Source organism: Cheilinus undulatus, linkage group 14 (genome assembly GCF_018320785.1).
Source record: "Cheilinus undulatus linkage group 14, ASM1832078v1, whole genome shotgun sequence".
NCBI lineage: Eukaryota > Metazoa > Chordata > Actinopteri > Labriformes > Labridae > Cheilinus > Cheilinus undulatus.
In genome coordinates, this window is record NC_054878.1 from 43,377,163 (window position 1) to 43,388,377 (window position 11,215).

Sequence of the window (11,215 nt, forward strand, 5' to 3'; positions counted from 1 at the left end):
ATTGTAGTAGTTAAGACATAAGTCATTACGTATCAGTAAAACTTGGGATATAAGGGTTATAATGATGATAAGCAAACATACTCCCAAAAATGGCACTACAGTATGTAAAAATGTAAGAATATGTCCTGGCAGACTTGCACAATGGTAGGTTTAAAGGGTTAAAGGGATATTTCAGATTTTTTTCAAGTTGGTTGGTATGATGTACTTGGCTATAGCAGTGGCTTTAGCCTCCAATGATTTCTGTAAAAGTTGATCCTGTGGTTATTATGATCTCAGAGAGATCTGCGTCATAGTGGCTGTAGTTGGGACCATTTTATTCATGTAGTTTAACGTGTTTTATGCAAAAATGGGTCAAGAAAATACAGTATGTTTGCTCGCCTGTATGCTGTGTCAAAAACGTACAAAGCAGTGAATTTCTCTCTGTCAGGCACTAATTTACGAAGCAGCTTTTGGCCTTTTTCTCATTCCGCCTCTGCACACTGATATCCTCTGATCAGCTGTGTGGGTCTGCAGGATTTAACAAGAATAATAATGTCACACCAATCTAAAACAAAGATAATATGAAGGATTACGACTCGAGTGATGATGATGCGCTGTTTACTGTGATTATGAGAGGATGTTTGTGAACCAGAGTACACTGAAGAAGAACTTATACAGATGGCGACAAGGCCGGATTAACCACTAGGGCAACAGGGCAATTGCCCAGAGGCCCGAGACCCACAGGGGGCCCACGGCAGTAGCCACATAACCATACTGCAAACTTCCAACCGCATAAATATAATTGCTCAGGACTTCACATAATCCTGTCCTCTAATACTCACTGTAGTTTTCACACAGTGGCACTTTGAGCTGACATACCCCTCCTCATTGGCCAGGGGGCATAGGGTGGGTCAAAGGTGACAGAGGAAAAACCAATCAACTTAGTGTATGTAAGCGAACTACGTCAGTTATACTATGCAGCGAAAAAATGCCAAAATGGAGAAATCGGGAGACAGCTAAGTGGGATCGCCAAATGGAAAATTTAGAAAGATAGGGGCATCAGGCATACCGAAAACTTGTAGAATACACCAAAAATAGGGAGTTTTTTCAGTTCACTTACTAGTTGCCTGGCTCAAGGAGGAGATGACGCGGAGGATGGCTCAGTTAACAAGAAAGCGTCTTCCTCCTGTTAGCGAGAGAGCCTCTTCAGCTATCGGTGAGACAGCTAATGTTAGCTGCTGCTAACATTATTAGCAACTTTGGCAGAGGGAATTCCCAAGCCGAATGCAGCAGACCAGCGCCAGCATCTATGGCGCCTGAGACTGTTGAGGCAAGCAATAGGACGCCCGACACAACGACATCCCCCATGCCTGCACTTCACTGCTAACATTGAGATCCGTATGTTAGCATTCATTCTCATTCCAGAGCATGCAGGCACATAAAAATGAGCAAAACTGTACTTGAAAAATATGGACATTTACAAATGTTTATGTTGCACTTAGAATTCTAAACTAGTTCTGTGTCAGGTTGTGAGAATGACAGGCTGTTTATGTTTAAGAAAAAAAAGTTATAAATCAATTAAGACACAATTGTCATTTATTCTGATTTTTATCATTCCATTTTTTGTCTGTGAACATCCATGCACTGAAATTTTTAAAAGTGAAATGTTTTGAACTGTTTTTAGGATTAGTGTCCCTATTATTAAGCTTCCTTTACAAGTTGAGCTAAATTCAAGATATATATATTTGATTAAGTGTTTGAAGCATTTAGATTAGTTTTATTTGAGTGAAAAAGTAGGTCACTTTCTATGCAACCTTCACTTATAGGTTGTTTTCAATGTTGCCACATGATAGAGAACTGAGGCTGACATGTTTTCATAGTTTGAAACGTTACTGAGTTGCCTTGGCTTGACACAGTGGCATGCAAGCTCTCTTACATACATCTGAAAAGCCAGATTGCACAGTGAGGCTTGAGTTCTTAAATTGACTACTCTTGGATATTTATGGATATTTAAAACCAGCCTACACCAGACTGTGTGCTACAGTTCTTATACTTATTCTGTGGTTTGGGGGGCAATAAGTGCTTCAGGATTTAGTAGGCAGCAGAATTATGGTGGGGCTCTTGAAAGACCTTGCTCAGGGGCACTTCGATGTCTCAATCTGGCCCTGGAGAATCAGCAGGCTGAAAGAGAGAGCAGAGAAACTTCATTTGAAAGTTTTGAGCAGGAGAGATCCCAAGCATGGGTTCGCATTTTCCACTCCTACACCACCAGGTAAGTCGAATCAGCTGATCAGAGGATCAGTGCATGTGTAACAGAGTGAAAAATACACATAATTATTTACTTTTGTTTATAGAAATATTCTAGAATTTAATTTAATTTTATTCTGTTAAGTATTTGTGAATTTTAACTCAATGAGTCATTATCATTGGCTGTTATTTTTAAATTCATGTTTCTTTTGTAACTAACTCTTTTTGCCCTCTGTGGTTTCTGTACCTCTTTGCTTACCGTAGCTCCTACTGTTGTTCCCTCACAGAGCTGTTATGCTGTGCTGAGGGTAAGTTGGATGAGAAAATGCTGCTGTGCTATTCTGTTATTAACTATGAAAAATATGCAGTTTCAGTTGAATTTTTAAGAGTACATTGTTTTGTGCTCATTTTATGACCTTCACCAGTCAATTGGATTTGTTCTTGATAGCAAAATATTACTTTAAAAGCTATTTCAATGTAGTGTTTTTGGCGCCATAAAAATGGGACATGTCCACCATTGCTACATGATTAGTGTAACATTTGCAGCAATTTCAAAGTGTAAACTTTATCATCTTGTATGTTTAGGAGCAGAAGTGCAGAAACCAGATACCAGGAGGCAATTTAAGTGTTTTCATTATCTTCTGCAGGTACGTTTTCTTTGAGAAATGTCATAAATGTTTTTTCTGTTCACAGAATGGCTGTCTGCTCATTTATTTTGGCCACTAGGTGTCACTGTTTGAAAATTTCTTGTGTTGTTTGTCATTGTTTAAAGAAAAGTACTGTTAAATTTGATAGAAAACGGATGTTTTTCAGCCTACTTTAGCAGCTCTTGGCTAGTAATGTGTACTCTGAGATTAATACAAGCAGAAATGTGAATTTAGTATGTTTGTATGTATGTAATATGTAGAGCTGTTATGCTGTGCTGTGGGAGCAGAAGTGCAGGAAACAGATACCAGAAGGCAATATAAGAGTTTTAATTGTCTTCTGCAGGAGCAAATAAATGCTGGAAAACAGTCCATGGACTCCTTCTATACCCTATACACACCCGTTACACACTTGGCGGCAGGAGACAAAATGCCAAAAGCTTCGCAAATAAGTGCCTGACACAGAGGGGTTTTTTGGGGGGAGAAATGAAGTGCTTTGTATGTTTTCAACACAGCCTACAGGCAAGACAACATATTGTCTTGGCCCATTTTTTATGTAAAACTCATTAAACTACACAAATAAAACATTTCCATCTACAACCACGATGCCGCGGATCTCTCTGAGCTCGTAATAACCACAGGATCAACTTTCACAGAAATCACTGGAGGCTAATGCTACTACTGTAGCCACGTACATTATATGACCCAACTTCAAAATCCCAAAATATCCCTTTAACAATGTAGAATACACACTGTTTATGACACAAATTCTATTGTAATTGTAGAACTTTTGCTCTGCAATAACAACAATGATTAAAAAAATTGTTTTGTGTATATATAAATACAGCACTGTTAAGAAGTTTTAGGCATGTTTGGGCCAAAATGTGAGGCTGAAGTAAGGTGTGTAATGGCGAGTATGCCCACCTGAGGGTGCCATCAGGCAGGAAGGAGGATTGACACAACCCAGGTCATGCTCTGGACGTCTTTGTACATTACCAAGAGCATGGAAAAATAATCTGATGAAAACAAAACATAAACCACAGCTTAAGGGTGGAGTTATGGGTAGATGTGGCGCTTAAACATAGCCTAGGGTACTGTTAGGGCCGGTAGGAGGGTTGCCACAACTCCCCGGTTGTCATGTGTATGTTCTGAGCACCTGAAAACTGTTGGTGGTTGCTGGGCGTGTTACCAGGAATGCAAAGTACATGTCAAATGTGTCGACACTGACTCTGGCCACCCTCCCTCCTCTCTCTAGCCCGGGGTTGTGGAACCTGGACCTGTGAAGAACAGATAGTGCTCTACATGCCTAAAACTCCCACACAGTACTGTATAGCTATATATATATATATATACACACACACAACCCTTTGACAGTTCCCACCAAGGTTAAGGAGAAGTGGATAGTAAAGGACTTGAGTGTTTTTTTTTTATTTACTTTTCAGATGCATCCATTGATTCAGTTATGACCCAGCTCATGAGGGGAAAGGGAGGTAACATAAACAACAGATTGTGTGGTTTATCAAAAGTTATTTATTAACAACGAAGTAAAAAAAAATATCTACAAATCAAAAAGGTGAGGCAAATTGTGACCGAGAGGGCCTGCGGGTGCTGATTACATTAATGACAAATAAGAGCAACTAAAGCAGAGTTTAAAGTTCTGCCTTAGTTCGACCTGCAAGATGGATTCGCCAGTAAGAAACAAGGAAAGGGGCGTATCCATCTGCTTTGCAAGGTTAGTCACACCTCAGTAGAGGGAGTACAGATGTGGCCGTAAGAATGCCGATGACCAATCACCTACCACGACCTAGGAAAAAAACAAAGATTCACACACCAACAGAGCACTCACTCAGACACAAAAGAAGAACACAAAGCAGAACAGCAGTACAATACAACAATGTAATACAGCCACAGATTTAACATTGTTTAACTTTTCCTTTCTTTGAAAATTCTGGTGATATTACTGCAGCTCACATATCCTTAAAGCCTATGTTGTCCTGAAAAAAAGGCTGTTTAGAGCTTGACTGTGCACCGCAGGGTTGATGTTTGACAAGCTTTTTAAGAGAAAAAGTCCAGGCGAGACATAATAGTTACAAAAAACAAGCTGAGAGCTCAGAGGGTTAGGATGATAGTGCTCCTGATCTTCTCTGGATTCTGACAGAAGCGTCAGGGCCTCTTAAGTTTTCATAGATGACTGAAGCTTCATCTTCATCTCCATTTTGTTCCTGTGAAAAGAAAAATGTCAAACTTTAGATTCCCATGTAAAAGAATTTTCTTTATTCATCAGGCATTAAAGAACAAGCTTGTAAATCCAGTTAATTAACTCACAGCATTGTTATCCGTCTGTGTTTGGTTCCCTGTGAAGACAAAAGGGTTCAACAACATAAATCCAGGCTAAACAAATAAGGAATAATGTGAACATTCCCCCACCTTTGGTTCTGGTCTGTATGTTGACCGTCACAACAGTTATTATGAGAACTGTCAATCCTACAGACACGATGGTAAACCTGAGCCAACCTGGAAATTAAAATACAAACATTAAAATCATCTTCGCTGCATTTATTCATTTAAAATCCTCTAGTTAAAAAAAGACTCAGCTTGATCTTTTTCTAACATGAAGATCAGTGCAGCCCAGTGTCAGTCTAATAGAGCAAACCCATTTTCCAGCTTAACAGTAGAAGAGAACTGCTGAACTGGCCTGCTTGCAGTGTTAAAAGGAAACAATCTGACAAAGAAGACCCAGGACTGTTGAGTAGCTACATCAGACAAGAATGGGACAACGGTCCTCTCTAAAAACTCCAGCAACTGTGTCTCCTCACTTCCCAGGCGTTTACAGACTGAAGAGATGCTACAGAATGCTAAACATGGTCCTGTCCCTACTTTATTGAGATGTGTTGCTGTCATCAAATTCAAAATGAGCTGATTTTTAAATGAAACATTAAGATGTCTCATTTTTAACATCTGATATGTTTTTGTGTTCTGTTATGAATAAAATGTGGGTTTATGATTAGCAAATAATTGCATTTCAATTGTATTGACATTTTACACAACTTTTGTGCATCAGCTTTTTTGGAACTGGGGTTTTCAGACCTTATCTGCAATATATGTAATACAGGGGTAGTTATTATTTCTTGTAGATATTGGAGAGTGAAAGTTCTACAAATTATAAATCATAAAACTCTATAGATTATAAAATTATAATTCTAAATCAGTGTTACTCAACCCTGCTCAACTGAAGAGCCAAATTGTTGAAAAATACTTTTGCAAGAGCCACAATCAAAGTGGTGAAAAGTAGCAAAAACAGCTTGAAGTGGTAATAACAATAAGTTAAAGGTGGCAAAAATGGTCAAAGAGCAACAAAAATGGGTGAAAAGAGGCTAAAATTGGGAGGACAAAAGTGGAAAAGGGTCAGAAAGTAGCAAAAATGGGTGAGAAGTGGCAAAAAATGAGTCACAGATGTCAAAAAATGGTCCAATAGTTGCAAAAATGTGGCAAAAAATGAGTGTAAAGAACTAAAATCAGCAAAAAGCAGGCAAGAATGGCAAAATGGGCAAAAAAAGAGAAAGCAAGTGGTATTTAATGGCAAAAGGTAGCTTAAATGAGTGAATTGTCAAAAAAATGATAAAAAAGGGCAAAAATGGGATAAAAGTGGCTAAAAGAAGCAGATAAAATGGGCAAAAACTAGAAAAAGCAAATTTGGGAGAAAAGTGTCAAAAATTGGGATAATAGTGGCAAAAAAATGAGTAAAAAGTTGCAAAAAAAGTGGCAAAATTGGCAAAATATAGGGAAAAAGTGGTATTTAATGGCAAAATGTAGCTTTAATTTGTGAAACTTGGGAGAAGAAATGGTGAAAAAATGGGATTAAAGTGGTAAAAAAATGGGTAAAAAGTTGAAAAACGTGGCAAAAATTGACAAAAAAGTAGGAAAATGTGGTATTTAGTGGCAAGAGGTAGCTTAAATGGATGAAAAGTGGCCAAAAAAAGGTAAAAAAGGGCAAAAAAGTTTCCCTTTTTAAGGTGTTTTTGGAGAATAACTTTCAAAATTAAGACATGAAAGAGCCACAAATAACCACAAAAGAGCCACATGCTGCTCCAGAGCCACACGTTGAGTATCACTGTTCTGAATTTTAAAACATGTTTTTGCTCGTCTCTCATGGCTTCAGTAGGAGTTTGATTTAGCTTAAACTCATGTAAGGACATGAAAAGAGCTGCCTGTTTTTATTCAATCTCCCTCTGAGTTTCCTTTTCTGCCTTCTGATGGTGTTAAATATATTTCATGTAGTTATAATGTGAAACCTCTGGCTTGTGTCTGCGGTTAGAAGTACCTTTCACATCAGGCTTTTCTGAGTCGGTGCTTGTGTTTAGGATTTTCTTGGTTGTTGATGGCGGTGCTGGTGGTGGCGATGTTGTAGCATTCTCCTGCTGAAACTCTGAAAAACAAAAAACTGCTGTGAGAAAAAATGTAACAGTTTATAGTTCTAAATCAGTGATTATTCAAACGATTTAAGGTGGTTTTCATAATCATACCGTGTTTACCAGTGAAGGGCTGGGGGCTGAATCTGAACAGATGTTTTACATGTTTGTAACCATCCGTCACTTCACATTTGAGCAAACCGAGTTTCTCTGAGGGAATCGACACAGAATCCACACACACTTCAGTCTGTGACGTCTTAGTTTCCCTTTTATCTGTGCCCTCATAAATCCACCTCACTTTGTGGTGACACTGGTGAAACGCTGACACTGAGCAGTTGAGGACCACCTGATCGCCATCTTCATGTTTGGTCACTGATAAAGAACAAAAACACGTACATTTTATTTTATTGTTTGTGTGAAACTAGAGTTTGATCTGCTGTCATTAAATAAAAACCCACTCTGAAGCATGGAGAGTTCCACTTGATTTTCTTGTCTTGAACTGTTCAGTTGAGAGTAGTAAACACCAACATCTGCCTCTGTGACTGTCTTTAGAACCAGAGAACAGTTCTCTGCCAGACCCAGTCTGTCTGAGTATGGAGGATCCGGGAGAATCTGCCCGTTTCTCACCAGATCTGCTTGTTTTTTCTTACTTCTCCAGAACCAGTCAATACCAACACATCTGCTCCCATCATCCACCGCATGTCCTGAAGGTAAAGTGACGTTGACTCCATCCCTGACGATGAGGAGTAAATGTTCTCCAGTCACTGCTGTTTAAAAGACAAAACAGATAAAACTGTAAATGTGTTCTACTGCTGTGGTGTACGATCACCTTCAGGACAGTTTAAGATTGGAAACATTAAAGTTGTTGTTTTCAATGAAACTCATGGATGGTGTTGTGTCTCAGGGCTCTTTGGATCACTGAAATCAATCTCAGACACCTGTGCTCATTAGTTTGCCAGGTGAGCCCAATTAAAGGAAAACTACATAAGAAGGACGTTCCACATTATTAAGCAGGCCACAGGTTCCAGCAATATGGGAACGAAAAAGGATCTCTGCTGCTAAAAGCGTCAAATAGTGTAATGCCTAGAATATGAAAATATTAGATACTTTACAAAAATGTAAGCATGATCATCATACTGTGAATTTGTGGCTGATTCAGAGCACAGACGGGTTTATGCAGATAAAGGCATGAGGAAAGTTTCTGACAGACAAATTCATCGGATTAAGACAGTAGCTACTAAAATGCCATTACAAAGCAACAAACATGTATTTGAAGCTGCTGGTGCCTCTGGAGTCTCACCAACCTCAAGGTGTAGGATCCTCCAGAGGCTTGAAGTTGTGTATAAACCTACTATTCAGTCACCCCTAACCAATGCTCACAAGCAGAAACGGTTGCAGTGGGCCCAGAAATACATGAAGACTCATTTTCAAACAGTCTTGTTTACTGATGAGGGCCGTGAAACCCTGAATGGTCCAGATGAAGGGGTAGTGAATAGTTGGTGGATGGCCACCATGTCCCAACAAGACTGTGACATTAGCAAGGAGGGGGCGGAGCCATGATTTGTGCTGAAATCATGGGGAGAGAGTCGCTAGGTCCCTTTAGGGTACCTGAAGGTGTCAAAAATGACCTCAGCAAAGTATATAGAGTTTCTGACTGACCACTTTCTTCCATGGTACAAAAAGAGAACCATGCCTTCTGTAGCAAAATTATCTTCATGCATGACAATGAACCATCTCATGCTACTAAGAATCCCTCTGTGTCATTGGCTGCTATGGGCATAAAAGGAGAGAAACTCATGGTGTGGCCCCCATCCTCCCCTGACCTCAACCCTGTTGAGAACCTTTGGAGCATCCTCAAGCTAAAGATCTATGAGGGTGGGAGGCAGTTCACATCAAAACAGCAGCTCTGGGAGGATTTTCCAACATTTTGCAAAGAAATTCAAGCAGAAACTCACCAAAAACTCACAAGTTCGATGGATGCAAGAATAGTGAAGGTGATATCAAAGAAGGGCTCCTATGTTAACATGGAACTTTGCCTGTTAAGATGATTTTGATTGAAATAGCTTTGATTTCAGTAAATATGACCTTTTAATGCTGCAGATTCAACAAATGACCATTTTCAGTTCTTTATAACCCAATAAATGTTTTGAAACTCTGTTGTGCATAATAATTTTGAACATGTTGTAGTTGATAATGCAATCAAGTGTCTCCTGATCATTTAAAATACAATCTACTATATTAACAGTTCTATTAACTGTAGTTATTGTAAATGACTTTTTGAGGCCCACCTGCAGAAGCTGTAGCCCGGCCCACTCTTTGGCAAGCACTGACCTATTGTACAAACATCTTCATGTGTAACAGAGCGTCTTCATCAGAGGGAAACCTTAGGTTGAACACAGTCAAGCGTGTGCAGCTGTTGCAACAAACTGTATTTGTCAATTTCTGCAAATACGGATCTATTGCAAAATAAACAGTTATTTCTGTGGTATTTCAACACCACTAACTTCCGATTCATAAATCTATATCAGAGTGTTGAAATGCTGCACAGAGCTATGTAAATGATGTCTGTTGTTTTGGTTGAAATTTGTACTGCATGTTCAGCGCTGATGTCTTAACAGAAGAGTGTAGAACTACTTTAGAAATATCTTGTTGACTGAACTTAAATAAATAATAGAAGGTTGTTCCATCGCAGTTAAATATGTTGTTTTATCAAGAAGTAACTGCTGAGCCATCGTAATGACTTGAAGGTGCAACTTTAGAAAGGGGGTAGAATTTATTTTACTCAAAAGCAGTAAAATTTACTCTTTTTTTTAGTGCGTTTATCACCAGCCACCACCAGAGTTGGAGTAAAAACAGATGAAATTCTGCTGGAATAAAACTTTAACCACGCCCACTTAAGTTTTACTTCAGCTCCATCACTCACAGACAGTCAAGGCTGCAGATCGTTAGCTGTCCCAGCTGCAGCTAATCCTTGTTAATCAAGACCTGGTGTTAAACTTTCAGACACCTGTGTTCTACAGCTTCTAATCAGGTGACCTGGCTCCTCTTCAACTTTTGAGTCTAGTTTTTTGACCTTGTCTAACTCCAGTTTGTCCTCTTTTTTTTTGCCAGTCCTTCTGCCAATCACCAGCCAGCTCATCATCATTTGCATTTATGTTTTCAAATAAACTTATTTAACCCTTCTACCTCATCTAATGCTCTGCTCTGGGTCCTTGTCATATTAGAACACTATGTCTAATAAAAATTCAAACTGCGGCATGATTCCTCCCCCTCCCTCCTCCCCCTGCTGGCTTGCTTTCACCACATCGATCTGTGCCCAGACACACAATTATAATAACAGAAACAGTAATAATGATGTAAAACCGCTCTCTGAAGCATCTTTTACCTCACGACAAAGAGCCGGCTCTTTGAACCGCCTTGTTCACAAACGACAACACTAGTCACCACTGTCCCATAAAAACACACACAAACATGATCTGAACAGTTTCAAGTTCCCCTAAAACCAGCATTTTCCTAGAATAGAACCACACTGGTAGATCTAAAATCCATCTTAATAGATGTGGGACTTCTTAATAGATAGGACCAGTTGAATGAACTATATTTAGTAAATGTAATATTTAATTTCATTGCTCTCACCTGTGAACTGAAGCATCAGTATCAGAGAGAAAGTCGTCTTATTCCTTCTGGACTCAGCCATCGTGTCTCTACTTCTTCTTTCTGTCTTTGCAGTGAAAATAACCACTCAGTGATGTGTTACTTCCTCATTGTTACACTGTTCCCTTTTTCTCCTCAATTCATGTTGGTCTAACTTATAATGTTATCAAATAATAAAATAAATAATATATAATGTTTTTTCTTGTTCATTTCCAGTAAACTGAAACTACAGTAGACTTTTTGCCTTTAAATTCTAATCATTCAGGCATCATTCATCGGGGT

General features: G+C 39.0%; 1 protein-coding gene across 1 annotated transcript; it reads right to left on the reverse strand.

Annotated features, from left to right (window-relative positions):
* Positions 1 to 4,410: 4,410 nt before the first annotated feature.
* Positions 4,411 to 10,976, reverse strand: LOC121521170. The gene is made up of 7 exons (XM_041804924.1): positions 10,916 to 10,976; positions 7,738 to 8,046; positions 7,394 to 7,651; positions 7,192 to 7,296; positions 5,298 to 5,384; positions 5,196 to 5,224; positions 4,411 to 5,092 (listed from the first exon to the last, which is right to left on the reverse strand). Exons 1-7 carry the CDS (start codon positions 10,974 to 10,976, stop codon positions 4,988 to 4,990), a joined length of 954 nt encoding a protein of 317 aa, XP_041660858.1. The 3' UTR covers positions 4,411 to 4,987.
* Between the last annotated feature and the right edge of the window lie 239 nt (positions 10,977 to 11,215).